Genomic DNA, 14,830 nt, shown 5'->3' with positions numbered 1-14,830 from the left:
GATGTGCTGGCACCAGCTGCCAGACAGCTTCAGGGCCAGTCTGGGCGGTTTGCTGCCCCTGGGCCCTTGGTCTGGATGCTGCTCTGGGCCACGAGGGGGGTGATGTGGCCACAGGCAGGGCCTTGAAAGGCCCCCGGACCACGGGTTGACTTCGGAGTGTCCACTTTGTGCCCTCTGTGGGTGGGCTTGGGCGACCGGGCAGGGGGAGCACCGCGCCGGGCTGGGAGGACCTGGCGTGGGAGAGTGTGGACGACCGGGCAGGGGGAGCACCGCGCCGGGCTGGGAGGACCTGGCGTGGGAGAGTGTGGACGACTGGGCAGGGGGAGCACAGAACTGGGCTTGGAGCACCTGGCGTGGGAGTGTGTGCATGTCGTGGTTTGCGTTGACGACATGAACCGGCCGCACGTTCGTCACGTGGGATTAAATAAAATGCACCATGGAAACGCTGCAGCCGCCTCTGTTTGCTTTCTTACTGTGGTCGTGAGCATCCTGGAGCCCGCGCGCAGCCCGCGCCTGTGGCCCGCACCCTCTCCTGCTCCGGCCGCGTGCCTCTGCCTGTTCTATCTGTCCCGGACAACCCCTTCTCTGACCGGCTGGCCGGAGAATGCCCCCGCCTGTCCCTCCCACCCGGGGCCCGCTGGGGTCCCTGCTCCTGACCCACAGGCCAGCAGCCACTCCCTGCCCTGGCCCTGGCCGGCTGAATGGTGCCCTCTCGGGTCTTTCTGGGAACAGGCAGTTGGGAAGGCCTTGCCGGGAGAGTCGAGGGCCCGGGTTCCACTGGCAGTTGGGCCGTGACGTGCGAAGGTTCTGGTGACGAAAAGACGGTTCCGGGAGAGGCCCTGCTGCCGTGTGGCTCTTGTCTACCTTGCTGTTGGATCGGAAGGAGAGACGCGAGGGTGGGTGCCCCCCGAGGCCTTCCCTGCCTCCGTCCAGCCGCCCTGGTGCGAGGCCCGGGGCCTCTGGGCAGCGGCTGAGGCCACGGACGGTGGTTGCCGGTGAAGCCGTGTCGGGTGAGCCTGGTACCAACGGGGCCGAGCCAGGAGGGCAGGAGTGTGGGCCACCCAGGACGGCACCAATTCCTTGACCCCTCAGGTCGGCTCGCTGCCCGGGGGCTCCCTCTGGAACTGGGCAGGCAGAGCACTGCCCTGTTGTTTCCGCTGCCTAGTGCCGTGTGTCCTCAGGCTCCGGTCTCTCTGGGGCAGCGCGAGCCGAGCCCAGCCGGGGCTGCGCTGGGTGACTCAGCTGGATGGGTGGAGGTGAGCGCAGTGGACACTGAGCTCAGCGGACAGGGATTTGAGTCCCTGTTATCCTGAGCTCCACCTGGGGGCCTTCGCCGGCCCAGAGGTCGCCTTCTTACAGAGCTGGCCGCTAGCCACCCCTTATCCGGGGCTTCGCCCCCCTCTCAGGCGAGCACCATCACCCTGGGGGACCTGGGGCTCTCCCTGGAGGAGGAGCTGGCCAGCCCCGGGCTCTTGAGTCTGGAGGAGATCTCCGAGAGGTATGAGTCCAGCCACCTGGCGTCTGCCACGTCCGTCCCCGAGCAGGATCCCCCTAAGCCCTGGAAGCAGCTGGAGCAGTGGTGAGCCCGTGTGGAGCCGGGGAGGGAGAGCCACGCTGCCTACCGCCCCCATCCCCCGGCGCACGCGGCCCGACTCAGCCTGCTCCTCGCCCTGGCCAGGGTGGCCGACCTGCAGGCCGAGGTGGTGTCCCTGCGGGAACACAGGGACCGCTGTGAGCCGGCCATGCTGAGCCTGCTCCGGGAAATGCTCCGGCTGCGGGCCTGCGTGAAACTGCAGGACTCCGAGCTGAAGAAGCTTCAGCAGGACCTACGGCGGGTGGCCCGGGCCCCCGAGAAGGAGGCCCTCGAGGTCAGCTGCCCGCCGTCCGCACCCACGGGCGGGGCTCCCCGGCCCCTGTGGGTGCCGGCCGTGCTGTGAGGCTCAGCCTGCCCTTCCTCCTTCCAGTTCCCTAGCCCCCAGAACCAGACCCAGATGCAGGCCCTGGACAGGAGGTACCCCACACCGATGGCCTGGGCCCCAGCGGGGAGGTCAGGGGCTTTGGGAAAGCAGTGGCTGGGGCGGGAACCTGCAGTCCTGGTCGCCTCGCTCTGGTAAGCAGCGTGTATCCACGGCCCAGCCCGAGAAGTCTGGGTTTGCGTGGGCCGTGGCACCTGCAGAGAAAAGGGCGGGAGACCCGTTGCCGGGGCCCCTGGGCCGGGACCTGAACCCCAAAGGCGGCCAGGAGGGCGGGCCAGGCAGGCTCCAGGCAGAAGTGGCTCTTGCGTGCCAGGCTGGTGGAGGTCCGGGAAGCCCTGACACAGGTCCGGAGGAAGCAGGCGCTCCAGGACTCTGAGCGGAAGGACACTGAGCAGGAGGCCAGCCTCAGGTGGGCCCCGCCTGCCTCCCTCCTTGGGGGCCGGCTCTGAACTTCCCACGTGTGGTCATGTGGGTAGGAGGCACCGAGGCAGGGAAGGCGACCTCTGGCCCTTGGTGCCACGCTGCTGGTCGACAGGGTGGGGGGCTCGGACCCCCCTGGACCCTCTGTGGGGAAAAGAGAGTTAGGTCCAGAATCTCTACCGCTCTCTTCCCCATCAGTCACACTCATCCAAGCCGCTGTCACGTCCCCGCATGGGTACGTGGAAGTCAGCGGCTTATCCTTGTCTGTGTTTGCCCAGGTGGCCTGTAGGTCAGCCTGGGCCCCCCGGATGCAGGCCTGGCCTCGAGAGGGACTCTCAGTGTCCGGAGGCCCCGAAAAGTTCACGGTAGCCCCACAGCCAGGCCCTCTGGCCGGCCGGGCTGCCGTGACCCTCGCCGTTGCCCTAGGTTGGCCGAGCTGGCCGGGAGGCTGGAGCAGGAGGAACTGTCCCGGGAAGCGGCCTGCAGCGGTCTGCAGAAGAGCCAGGAGGAGGCGAGCCAGAGGGCAGACCTTGAGGTGGCCAAGGTGCAGGTACCAGGAGGGAGGCCGGGCCCGGGCAGCCAGGCGGGCCGCCACCAGGAGGGTCCGTCAGAAGAGACCGCTGCACCTGTAGCCCGTGTCCTCCCCGCCCACGTGACTGGGCCCACGTGGTCCCCCCCCGGTCCCGCCCTGTCCGGTAGGTGGCCACCAGCCACAGGTGGCTTCGTCCGTGGAAATGAGCTAACACTTTAGGTCCCTCGGTCACATGAGCCACGTTCCAGATGCCCAGTAGCCGCACGTGGCCCACGGCTGCCGATTTGGGAAGCGCTGAGACCGAGCTCATCCTTCTGCACACATGACACCTCAGTGGCCCTGTCTTCGCCCCCGCCCCTCACCCCCCTCCTGTGACCAGCACCCAAATCGGGACATAGGACGTCGTAGCCCTGAAGCCCCTTCCTCGGCCATCTCCCGGCGTGGTCCCAGCCCTGGGCTGGTCAGGTGCCCCCGCTGCATGAGACCCTGGGAGGCAGGGCAGGGCACGGGAGGCACGTCTCCAGACCCAGCCTCTTCAGCTCTGCAAACAGAGACCGGGGCCTGCGCGGGCCAAGTGCTCCCAGCTGCTGCCCACATAGCTCGGCTGCCCAGCTTCGGTGGCCTCCCTTCCTCTGCCCTTCGGGAAGGCGGCGTCTTGGCCGCATCGAGACCCTGCCCACCGCTGCGGCCGGGAGCTCCGAGAGGCACTCACTGGCCCTCGGATTCCTGACGTGCCAGGCGGGCTCCAAGCGCCCGCGTCTTCCCCAAGCGCTCTCGGGCGCCCGGTCAGCAAACTGTGGCCTCCGCCTGCTTCTGCAAAGCCCACTCATTTACTGTCATTCGCTTCTGCTTTTGCGCTGTAACCACAGAGCGGACAGACTGAGGCACAGACCCTTGGCCTCTCACAGAGACCGTGTGCTGACCTGCTCCAGAGCGCCCCGTGTGCAGGGGCAAGGCTGGCGGGGCCCAGGGCACAGCTGCCTGCAGGGAGGAGGGGGCAGGAGCCTGGAGCTCAAGTGCGAAGTGCGTGTGCGGTCTATGCACGCACGTCCCTGTGTGCGCACACGCGTGTGGATGTGTGCGAACGTGGAGGGCTGTCATACTTACTTGGCTTCCCGCACGGAGGCTCCCGGCTCAGGGTGCGATTCCCTGGGTGTGGCGTCCGGTGGTCACCACGAGCACCAAGTGTGTTCCGGACCCTGTAGACCCTTCACAGCCCTGGTGCCTGGCGCTCTGGGGGGAACACGTGGCCCCCGCCCGCCCCGCCGGCCTTCCTCGGGAGGGTGCGGTAGGCCCAGCTCTGCGAGGCTCGGGGGCAGTGGGGGACACAGGACCCAGAGCCCCCTCTGTGATGGGCCCGGTTGGGCAAGAAAGCCAAGAAGTCCGAGATGGCAGGGGGGCCGGGGGCGGACGTGGCGAGGAGGGAGGTCCGACCCCATGGCGGCCGCGCTGACCCCCCGCAGGCCCAGGTGACCAAGCTCGGGGAGGAGATGAGCCTCCGCTTCCTCAAGAGAGAGGCCAAGCTGTGCGGCTTCCTGCAGAAGAGCTTCCTGGCCCTGGAGAAGGTGGGAGCCCGCGGGCCTGCGGCCGGGCCGGGCCCCCCACAGCCCCACTCACGGCGGGTGGGGGCGGGTCTCCCCACAGAGGATGAAGGTCTCGGAGAGCGCCCGGCTCAAGGCGGAGGGCGGCCTGCGGGAGGAGCTGGACAGCAGGTGGCGAGGGCTGCAGGAGCTGGCCGAGGAGCGCGTCCAGGCCCTGCAGGGGCAGCACGAGGTGCGCAGTAGGGGGGCAGGGGCTGGGGGTGGCTGGCCGGCACCTGGGCTCAGGGCCACTTGCGCACAGCAGCAGGAAGCACGCCGCCTCCTGGAGCAGTGCCGGGGCCTGGACAGGACCGTGGTCCAGCTGACCAAGTTCGTACGGCAGAACCAGGTGTCCCTGAGCCGCATCCTCCTGGCTGAGCAGAAGGCCCGGTGGGTGTCCCAGCCCCTTCCTCCCCCCGCCCCCGCTGATGGGGGCTCCCGTGCCCCCACGGAGGCCTCAGCGTGCCCCAGTGTACACAGCCCCCGTCCTGGTGGGCCCTGTGACCCTTCTCTGCTCCCCGGGTCTCCCGGATGGTTCTGGAGCCCGCCGCCAGGCCCCCGCCTTGACCCAGCGCCTCGGCGGGCAGGCGGCCTCGGCTGAGGGGCGGTCTGTCTGGGCACCGACCCCCAGGGACGTCAAGGGGCACCTGGACGAGACCCGGGCCGGGGAGCTGGCCACCTGCCTGCGGGAGAACCTGACAGCCGTGCGGCTGGCCGGGGAGCTGGCCCAGCGGGAGGTGCGCAGCGCGCTGGAGCTGGTGAGGGCCGCGGGGCCCGGGTCGGTCTCCCGGTGGGGCCCCCGCCTCCCCAGGTGCCCGCACTCAGCCCAGCGCCCCGCAGCAACGAGAGAAGAGCCAGGCCCTGGAGGTGTCGCTGGCCGAGCTGGAGACGCAGGTGAAGGACCTGAGTGACCACTTCCTGGCTCTGAGCTGGAGACTGGACCTGCAGGAGCAGACACTGAGCCTTCGGCTGAGCGAGGTGCGCGCGGAGCTGAGGGGGGTCACCTGCACCCCACCCCCAGCCCCAGCCATCCCCAGTGCCTGAGAAGGCAGGCCTGACAGGCGGTCCCAGCCTCCCGCCCCTGCCCAGCTGCTGTCCACGAGGCCCACGGCGGCCCCGACCACAAAGCGGATTCCAAAGGGGCCGGCAAGGTGGCCTGGCCCTTGGGTTTTCTTCCTCTTTCTAGTCACAGTGTCGTTGACCTTTAATTCCCACGCCCTAGAGTCCACCCTTGGAAAGGGTGGGGATCGCGGCTGCTCACGTATTCAGGGTTGGACAACCACCACGTAACGTAACTCGTAGATCCTTCCTGTCACCACAGAGGAAGCCCTGGTGTGGCTAGTGGTCACTCCCTACCCCGAGGCCCCTGGCGACCGCTGATCTGACGCCCGCCTCTGCGGATTTGCTTGTTCTGGACGTTTCCTATAAATGCTTCCATACAGTGTGTGACCGGCTTATCTTTTCTTCCGCTGATGGACGCCGCACCGCCCCCTGGTCTGGCCACGGAAGGCGCTGCTGTGAATACACGTCCACCCTTCCACTGTGGGGCGGGGCCCCCCAAGCCTCCCAAGGCCACATGTCCACCCTTCTGCTATGGGGCGGGGCCCCCCAGGCCTCCCGAGACCCCTCCCCTGCAGGTGTGGGCAGGCTGCCCGTTGTGCCCTTGCTGACTGACTCCTGGTGGGCTCGGGGCCAAGCCAGGCCTCCTTCTTCCGGATATGGCTCTGCCCAGCCTGGGGGCCCTGCCCGGGGTCCCCGGGTCCCTGGAGAGTGGCTGTGTGCAGACCGGGTGGACGAACTCAGAGTCGGCCCCCTCCGGAGCTCTCTGCTGCCTGGGTTCAACTCTGGCTCCAGTGGGCCCCGTCCATCCATCTGTCCCCCCTCCCTGTCCCCGCTGTGTCCTAGGCAAAGAGAGAGTGGGAAGGCTCAGAGCAGAAATCCCTGGAGGGCCTGGTCCGCTGTCAGAAGGAGGCTGAGGAGCACCTGAGGGAGGTGCGGGAGCGAGTGGACAGCCTGCCACGGCAGGTGGGTGAAGACCGGGTGCCCCGCCTCCCCCCTCCCCCCACCCTGCTGTGCCGCCCCGGCTGCCCGCCTACCTTGCCTCTGCTGCAGATAGAGGCCGTGTCCGACAAGTGCGTCCTCCACAAGAGCGACTCAGACCTCAAGATCTCGGCCGAGGGCAAGGCCAGGTGAGGCCCCAGCTCCTGGCCTCAGAACGGCCCTGCTGCGTCCACAAGTCTCCTACTCCCACAGCCCCCCGCACCTCCCCAGCTCTGCGCTTGGCCCCACCGGGTGCAGCCCACACACATCCTCCACTGGGCCTTCTGTCACCCACTGGGGTCCCCCCAGTTCCCGCTGGAGGGGTGGCAAAGCTGGGCGCCCCCTCACGCCCTGGGCCTGGGACCCCCGCCCAGAGCCTCCTGTTCCTACAGGGAGTTCGAGGTCGGGGCCGTGCGGCAGGAGCTGGCCTCTCTGCTGTCCTCTGTTCAGCTGCTCAGGGAGGGCAACCCCGGGCGTAAGATCGCGGAGATCCAGGGCAAGCTGGTCACGGTACCCCTGAGCCCCTGTGCCCATCACACTCGGCAGAGGGGCCCCCAGGGAGGCCCCAGAACCAAGACACCCTGAGCGGGGACACCTGTCCAGAGTCCCCAGACGCTGGGCTGCCAGCAGTCACGGTGACAGGCGCCGGCTGAACCCAGGACTGAGTGACGCGCCCCAGATCCCACATGTCACGGGCCAGCTCCTGCCTGAGTGACGGGGGGACAGGGGTAGGGGCCAGCCTCAGGCCCGAGGGTTCGCCCCGCCCAACAGACGAGGGCCGTGTTTAGTTTCAGAACCAAATAATGAAACTGGAGAACAGCATCCAAGACAACAAGACCATCCAGAACCTCAAGTTTAATACAGAAACCAAGCTGGTGAGAGAGGTGGCCCCTCCGAGGACCCTGCCCCTCTCCCCCCTCCCCGGCACAACCTCTGGCTTTGTGGCCTTCCCCATGTCTGTCCATCTGCGTGTCTGGCCTGAGTGGGGTTTCCCGGTAGATAAGACCCTGGTTTGTCCAGAGGGAGATAAATCCCGTCTGCTGTCGGGCCCCCTGTGGCCAGATTCCTGCATTCCCGCACTGGCCCCTCCTCACGGTGCCCTTGTCCACAGCGCGCGGAGGAGTTGGCCAGCCTGCGTGAGAGCTTCGTGCGGCTGTGGAGTGAGGAGGGCCCGTGGGCGCTGACGCTGGGCAGCAGGAGGGTCCTCAGGTCCCTGGTGAGGCAGCGGTTTTTCATCAAGGACGTGGCCCCCGGAGAGGCGGTCCCCATGAACTGCTGGGGCGTGTATCAGGCCGTGAGGTGGGCAGGGAAGCCGCCCTCTGGAGACCCCTCCAGGTCAGGGTGGTGCCGGGGAGGCCCCGAGGTCAGCAGGCGTGAGCCGCGTCTCCCGGCAGGTGGCTGCAGTGGAAGGAGGTCCTCATGAGCCGGGTGGCGCAGCGGAGGGCGAGCGCGGTCTCGGAGAGGTCCCTCTGCCAGGAGCCCATCTGCACGCTCACTTCCGCGTCCCTTTCCCGGAAATAAATGTGCCAGCTCCTGTTGCTGTCGGAGTCCAGAGTCCCCTCCCCCAGGAGCGCGAGCCCAGTGAGCCCTCCACCCAGGGCTTTCCTGGGCCTTCCTGCCGACGGCCGTGGCGTCCCGGGGCCCCAGCCACTCACTGCAGGCCTCCTTGAGGGCCAGCTGGCCCGGGTCTGGGGTCCCCTGGGTCACGCCCGCGCGGTGGCCAGCACAGGAAGCAGCTCCCCCTGCCCCGATCTGGGGAGCGAATGTCGCGTTTGCTCCCTCGCTCGGGGAGCGCCCTTTCTTCCCGCCTCCAAGGAGGCCCTCGCTCTTCCCACGTGGCTGGCCCTGCCACCTGCCTCGGGGCCTCAAGGAGGGGCAGCCCCAGGGCCGGGTGGGTGGGCAGGTGGTGGGAACAGCTGCCCTTTGTTGCCCACCTGGGGCCTCAGGGATGTCTGGGTGGCGAACAGCCTCGCCCAGAGCCAGGCACAGTGTGTAGACCCCCTGAGCACATGACCTCTGAGGGGCTGCGGCTCCTGCCCGGGGGGCCTCTGCCGGGGGCCGACTCCCTGGGCCTGCCAAGTCCCGACCTGAGCTGGCTCGTTCTGCTGGCTGCCACCATGGTTGGGGGGCCCCAGGGGCTCCTCCGAGAGAGCAGTGACAGTCCAGACGCCTGCTGCTCCGGCCCGCCCCCCACCCCCGACCCCGGCCCACTCGCTAGGCCTCGGCCAGCTGCACCCCATCCAGGGTCTGGGGGCCTCCGCCGGGCAGTTCGGGGCCGGTCTCCGCGGACCAGCTGGCCAGCAGGTCGCTGAAGTCGGGCGTGCCGGGGCGGAGCAGGCCCAGGGGGCCGGGCGCCGGCTCCTCCCAGAAGGAGACCGGCAGCTTCCTCTGGGTCATGGGGACGATGTGGCCGTACTTGCGCTCCAGCCGTAGCCGGCGGCCGGCCGGGGCCCCGGGCCCTGAGTACTGCCGCAGCCCGTAGTCAAAGAGCTCGGCCAGGGGCCCCAGCCCGCGTGCCTGCCCCTCGGGACCCCTCGGGGAGAGGACACCGGGCTCCATAGCCTCCTCGCCACCGGGGGGCCCACCCGGAGCCCGGTTCACCAGGTCAGCACAGCGGAGGCCCCGGGCTGAGCTGTCGTCCTCACGGATGTCACGGGTGTCCGGGTCCTGCCCCCTGTCCTTGCGGCCAAAGTACCGCTGGATGTCGCCACTGATGAGCTCGGAGAAGCGCAGCAGCTGCAGGGGGTTCTCGGGGCTGCTGGGACCCCGGGGGGCTGCTTCTGGGGCCCAGCCTGAGGCCTGGGGGGCTGGGCTGCGGCCCTCTGGCCCCGCCCCCTCCAGCTCCTCCTCCCCCTCCTCCCCCTCCTCCTCCTCCTCCTCAGAAGTCTCTTGGGGCTCCGGGTCTGAGGGCAGGAAGGGCCCGTGGGTGGGCAGGGGCAGCCGGAAGTCGCAAAGAGGCCGGATCACGCCCGCGGCCATCTCCTCAAGGCCCGAGCTTCTGGGGCCTCTGGGGCAGCAGGTGCAGCTGGGGAGGGAGGCGGAGAGAGCACAGGTCAACCGTCAGGTCCCCAGGCCTTGCAGCCACACTGGTGCTTACAGAGGGTGTCACGCTCAGAAGCTGGTGAGGTTCACAGAGAGCCTGGGACCGTGGGCACTGTGGGCGGTGGGCATCGCAGGGGTGGGGAACAGGAAGCTAAGGGATGTAGAGGTGGCTCTGCTGGGACCGTGGAGATGGGGCAGGTGGCAGGCGAGGGGAGTGCCAGCCCAGGGGAGCAGAGCCCTGGTCCCAGCATGGAATCGCCCTGGCTCTTGATGGGACAGGCCCGCCGAGGTGGCATCTACCCAGGTGCTGACAGGGGGGCCCCCAAGATGCCCACACTGAGCCCGGGAGCTGGGCCTGACGGCCTCGACCAGCCTGCTGGGTCCAGGGCCCAGAGCCCTTATGGTTTCGGGGGGCCTCGGGGGCTTAGGGGAGGCTCAGAGCTGGGCGCTGTTTCTCCCATGCTGTCTGATGGGTCCCAGGCTTTCATCTGTCTGGTCCCTGCCCGGGCACCTGGGGTTTGGCAGGGTCAGCAGGTCACCAGGAGGCAGGGAAGGTGTGGGGTGGGAGTTTGAGGAGGTGGGGGGGGAGGTGCTGGCCCTCCCTGGCCTGATGCCAAAGGGGGTTGACTCTGAGCTTTGGAGCGGTCACCCCCCGGGGGGTGGTGCCCTCATAGCGGGCAGGCAGGTGGTGAGTCCTTTTGCCTCCTGGCAAAGCACAGAAAGGGAGGGTGATGTGGGGAGAGGGAGAAGGGGGTCCCCAGGTGGTCAGAACCCTCACCCCAGGGAGGCTGGGTGTCACTCAGGGTCAGGCCAGCCTGGGGAGGGCAGGGGCCATGCTGTGCTGTGGCTCCTCCCTGCCAGGGGTCCCGTGGCCCCAGCTTGGGCTCCTTGGGCTCCTCCTCCTTCAGCCGCACCCCTGTGCCTCAGCGCCGCCCTTCCCCCCCCCAACCGACCTCTATGGCCCCTGGTGGGTGGTCCCCACAGCCCACTTGGCGGGAAGGGCCCGCAGCCTTCCCGGGAAGGGGGGGGAGGCCGCATCCCGCCCGCCACCCGGTGGGGCTCCTACCTGGAGGCCTGCAGCTCCCGCGGGGCGGGCCCGCCTCCACCTGGGCTCCAACATTTATAGCTGCGCTCCGAGGCCGGCCGGGCTGGCAAATATTTGGCGACTGCATTGTCATCGCAGACTGGGCAAATAGAGCCCGTTTGCTTTAGCGCCCGGCAACCAGGGCCCCGCGGGGGGAGCCTCAACCTGCCCGGGGACGGTGGAGTGTTTGCCGCAGGCCCAGCTGGCTCACACCCGGGCCGAGGGCCCTTATCTCCGCCACCGACTGGGACCCGGACCAAGCTTTGTCAAATAGGTGGAAAATTAAATTTCATGCTATTTTGACTTCTGGAGTAGCCCTTCTCCAGCGCACATCCTGCCCGGGCAGTTCTCTGGGTAAACGGTGCTGCAGGCCGGCAGAGGAAGCTGCGGGACCACCAGCCCCCGTGGTGGCCTCAAGCGGGGGCCCCCTGGAACCCCCACTCAGCCCCCTCTAACCGCCAGGCCTTGCTGGCCCTGTGAACAGTCTCAACCCTCCCCCAGCAGGACCCCCGGGGGCCCCACATCCCGGCCCCCTCCCCCGGCTCCTATGTCCCACAGCTGCAGGCGTGTCCCTGCCCCACCCCCGACACAGGGCTTCACCCCCAGGGTCCAAGCTGAGATGACCACTCTTTCCCTGGTGCTAAGCTTTTTTCTGGGGGGCTTGGCGCCCACCCCACTGCACCCCCACCGTGGAGCGTGCTCCTCCCCTCGGGTTACACCATCAGCAGGCCCCCAGGAGGACTGCGTGTGGTGCTCCCCAAGTGTCCGGGGGCCCCCCCGTAGTCAGTCACCCAAACTGCAGGTGTTGTCCAGGTGGGAACCCGTGCCACACTTCTCCCCCACCGTCTGCTGCGGCGCTCCTTGGTGGTGACTGAGTCCCGGCAGCCTCTGCCGCCATCCACACAGGGCCACGTCCCAGTTCCTCTCTCACGAGGACGCCCATCGTTGGATTCGGGGGCCGCTGGGCTGCAGTCTGACCTCATATTCGTAACATCTGCAAAGACCCTATTTCCACGTCAGGTTCCCTTCCGAGGTTCCGGTGGACCAGATGCGGCCTCTGCCGGGTGCTTTGCTCCCCTGGAGCACCCCCCACACTGCCTGCTGGGAGGACTCCAGGGTCCTGTCCGCCACGGCTCAAAGCCACCACTGCTTGTGGGGCAGCCAGGTTCTGAGCACAGGACAGCGGCCCCCTCCCACCCCGGCGTGCACCCGGCCCCTGATGTCCCTTCCAGCTCCCTGGGAGGGTCACGATGCCCTCCCGTCCTCCCCGGGCCCTTGGCCTCCGCTCCTGGCTCCGTTCCCTTCAGGCAGGGGACAGCCCCCGTCCCACCCAGTGGCACCCCGTTACACACGGGGTGTGGGCACAGACCCAGGCCTTTCCTGCAAGTGGGGGCCGTGGGTGATTGCTGCCGGTCATCTCTCGAGCACCTGGAGGGCCCAGTGCAGGAGCCCCTGGTCAGAACCCCCAGCTCTGGGGGACTCAGGGAAATGAAGCCATCCCCCCGGGCCAGGCCGGTGACTTGGCAGGGGCAGACCTACGGAGCTGCCAGCATCCCGCAAGCAGGTGGTTCACCGGAGGCAGGGCCCCTACGCGTGCCAGGGGAAGGCTGCAGGCCTCCCTACGGCCTGTGTTCACTGACGGGGTTGAAGCCAGGCCCCGGGCGGTCTGTGTCGTGAGTCCAGTCTATGTTTGGACCTCAGTCTGCGGTGGGGTGGCCCAGCACAGTCCAGCAGCAGCCCTCTGGGAGAGCCCAGGACCCCAGGGAGGGGCTCACCAGGTGTCCAGACTGGAGCCGCAGTGTCCCCTGCAGCTCGTCGGGAAGGACTGGGGCCTGGGCCCTGGAAGGGGGTCAGCTGGTGCCGGTGCCCACCGCCCTCAGTTGACCAAGGTGGGCCGCGGGGACCCGAGGGGAGTGCCGTCTGGGTGGAGCCTCCAGTCCTCATGGGCGCCCTGCCCCAGGCTCTGAGCAAGGTGAGGCGTGGCCCTGCCCTCGAGGAAGTCCCAGCCCTTGTGACCAGCCCAGGCTTCACGAAGGAGGCCAATTGCTTGGCAACGATGGGACCACAGCTCACTCGGCCATGGGAAGCACAGGGGATCCAGCAGAGAGGACAGCCTGGAAAGGCCCAGGCCACAGGGAGCTGGCACTCCCATGGTTGGCTGGCCCCACGGACAGCCCTGCCGTCATCCCCGGGGTACTGTGGGCATGTCACTCCACATGGCAAAGAGACCCTGCTGACGTGATTGTGGATGATCCTGTGGGTCCAGGGTCATCGCGGGGGCCCTATAAGAGAGGAAGCTCAGGGCTGGAAGGGGAGACGTGACCACAGAAGCAGGGTCACTGCCGGCTTTGAAGGTGGAACGTAGGGGCCTCAAATCCGGGAAACGCAAGCAAACGGCTCTCCCCTGCAGGCACCTGGATCGGGGGCCGTTTTGGACTTGCGGCCCCCAGGACAGCACGCTAGTCACCAGCGCTGTTCTGAGCCCCTCTGCCTGGGCTCAGCAACCACGGGACGCTCACGGCCGGAAGCATGGGCTGGAAAGTGGGGTTGGGTGTTGTGCAGGGCCTCCTGGCGGGCAGCGGAGCTGGGCCCTTCCTCCCGGCCACAGGAGGCCCAGGCCGCCTGGGCCCTCAGCCATGCCCTCTGTGGCCGGAACAAATCTCAATGTGCGGATGGGCCCATGAGGGTCACCACCGCCACCGACCCCCCCCCCCCCACCCAGGGCCCACTCCTTCCTGATGGCCCTGTTTCCCTCCACCCCACAGGCCTACTTCTGCATCCTGGCCTCTGGCGCAGGCCCCTGGTCAGTGGAGCTGGGGCTTTGACGGAGGCTTCGGGTCCTGCAGGGGGCCTGGCGAGGGGATGTCCACTAATGGCAGCCGTGGAAGACAGTCCACAATAGCCAGCCCTGTCTTTCTCTGCTGGCATTATCTCAATGCTCTATTTCTGCCTGACCAGAGACCACGGAGGACCCCTAGCCTAAGAGGGAGAATTTTAGAGCAGGGGAGACACCGGAGCAGTTAAAGGTTTGGGACGAGGAACCTGGGCAGCACAGCACGGGGCGGGCATCTGGGCCGGAGGCTGGAGTGCAGGGAGGGCGCAGCTGCGCTAGTCCCAGCAATCAATGACAGGGCCCCACAAAGCACAGCCTGAGGGGGTGAAGGTGTGGGACAAGCGTGAGGGGTTTAAGAAGCAGATCTGAGGTCTTAGTAGGGGTGTCCGTGAATTAGCCAGACCCTTGCTGCTCCCGAGTCTGAGCCACGTTCAAGATGAACCCAGGAGTCCGCGAGCGGAGGCTGAACTCCAGCTTTTGTTACTGGCAAGGCTGGGTTGGGGCGCGACAGTCTGGGGGGACCCTGGCCTGGGTCAGTGGACACACTTTCCCAGAATCACTGCCCACACATGTCTACCCTGGTGTTGGATGGCCAGGGCCAGGCCGAGTGGCATGGGGGGTCGCAAGCCCCCGGCTGCCCACTGGGACCCCTGGAGTGGGGCCGGGGACTGATGCGCTCAGGCTGCCGGGCTTGGACCCCAGCACGTGTCCCAGCACCTGCTCCCCGCCGGCCCCGCTGTGGGCAGCGTCAGGCCTTACGGACCTCTGTGCCCCCGCTGCCCCCGTGGTCAGGCCTCGGTCCCCGGGGGAAAGGCCCCGCTCTTCCTAAGGCGTGGGTCTGCCTGCCCCCACGCGCCTCATATAGATCGTCCTGGCGAAAATCAATAACCCCAATATGTCAGCTCGCAGGCGGCCTCCGGTGAACCAGTCTTGTCCTCAGGCCCACGAGGGCTGGGCCTCCCCGCCCATTAGCGGGACATTAGGCCCCGGAGAGGTTTCTCTGTGTGCTTTGAGATAATGAAGGCCCAGGTGTTGGTTTACGCTCTGACAGGGGAGGGGGGGCTCGAACCCGAGCAGGCAGTGCCGGCACCCGGCCCGGCATGTCGGGGTCGTGGAGGAGAGGGCTCCAGACACACAGGGGCCCCCCAGACCCATCCGGTTGTGGCTCCACCGCGTCGGGGGGTCAAGGAGATCGCAGCATCTGCGGCCGTCGCTGCCCTCCAGCCACAGGCCACCAGGGCACACGGGTTGTTGAACAAGGCGGGCGTAAGCAGGAGTCAGGCCCACCGCGGGACGTGGTGTCTCGGTAGGAACACGTTGGCA

At 67.9% G+C, this 14,830-nt stretch overlaps 2 protein-coding genes across 2 annotated transcripts; one reads left to right on the top strand and one right to left on the bottom strand.

Annotated features, from left to right (window-relative positions):
• The first annotated feature begins 604 nt into the window (after window positions 1-604).
• On the top strand, window positions 605-8,086 carry CCDC154 (coiled-coil domain containing 154). Its single transcript, XM_053894248.1, has 18 exons — window positions 605-804; window positions 934-1,010; window positions 1,315-1,579; window positions 1,679-1,868; window positions 1,965-2,011; window positions 2,290-2,385; window positions 2,823-2,946; window positions 4,392-4,493; window positions 4,573-4,701; window positions 4,771-4,898; window positions 5,140-5,266; window positions 5,349-5,486; window positions 6,414-6,533; window positions 6,621-6,697; window positions 6,941-7,058; window positions 7,337-7,423; window positions 7,660-7,847; window positions 7,943-8,086. The coding sequence occupies exons 1-18, from the start codon at window positions 605-607 to the stop codon at window positions 8,067-8,069; spliced, it is 2,340 nt and encodes a 779-aa protein (XP_053750223.1). The 3' UTR covers window positions 8,070-8,086.
• A 122-nt stretch (window positions 8,087-8,208) lies between these two features.
• Window positions 8,209-10,896, bottom strand: PERCC1 (proline and glutamate rich with coiled coil 1). The gene is made up of 2 exons (XM_053893710.1): window positions 10,657-10,896; window positions 8,209-9,573 (listed from the first exon to the last, which is right to left on the bottom strand). The coding sequence occupies exon 2, from the start codon at window positions 9,525-9,527 to the stop codon at window positions 8,763-8,765; it is 765 nt and encodes a 254-aa protein (XP_053749685.1). The 5' UTR covers window positions 9,528-9,573; window positions 10,657-10,896; the 3' UTR covers window positions 8,209-8,762.
• Between the last annotated feature and the right edge of the window lie 3,934 nt (window positions 10,897-14,830).

This window comes from Panthera pardus, unplaced genomic scaffold (genome assembly GCF_024362965.1).
Source record: "Panthera pardus isolate Hobbes unplaced genomic scaffold, ASM2436296v1 HiC_scaffold_4, whole genome shotgun sequence".
NCBI classification, from domain to species: Eukaryota; Metazoa; Chordata; class Mammalia; order Carnivora; family Felidae; genus Panthera; species Panthera pardus.
The sequence above is the reverse complement of the archived record's forward strand: the minus strand, read 5'-3'. Positions and strand labels throughout refer to the sequence as shown.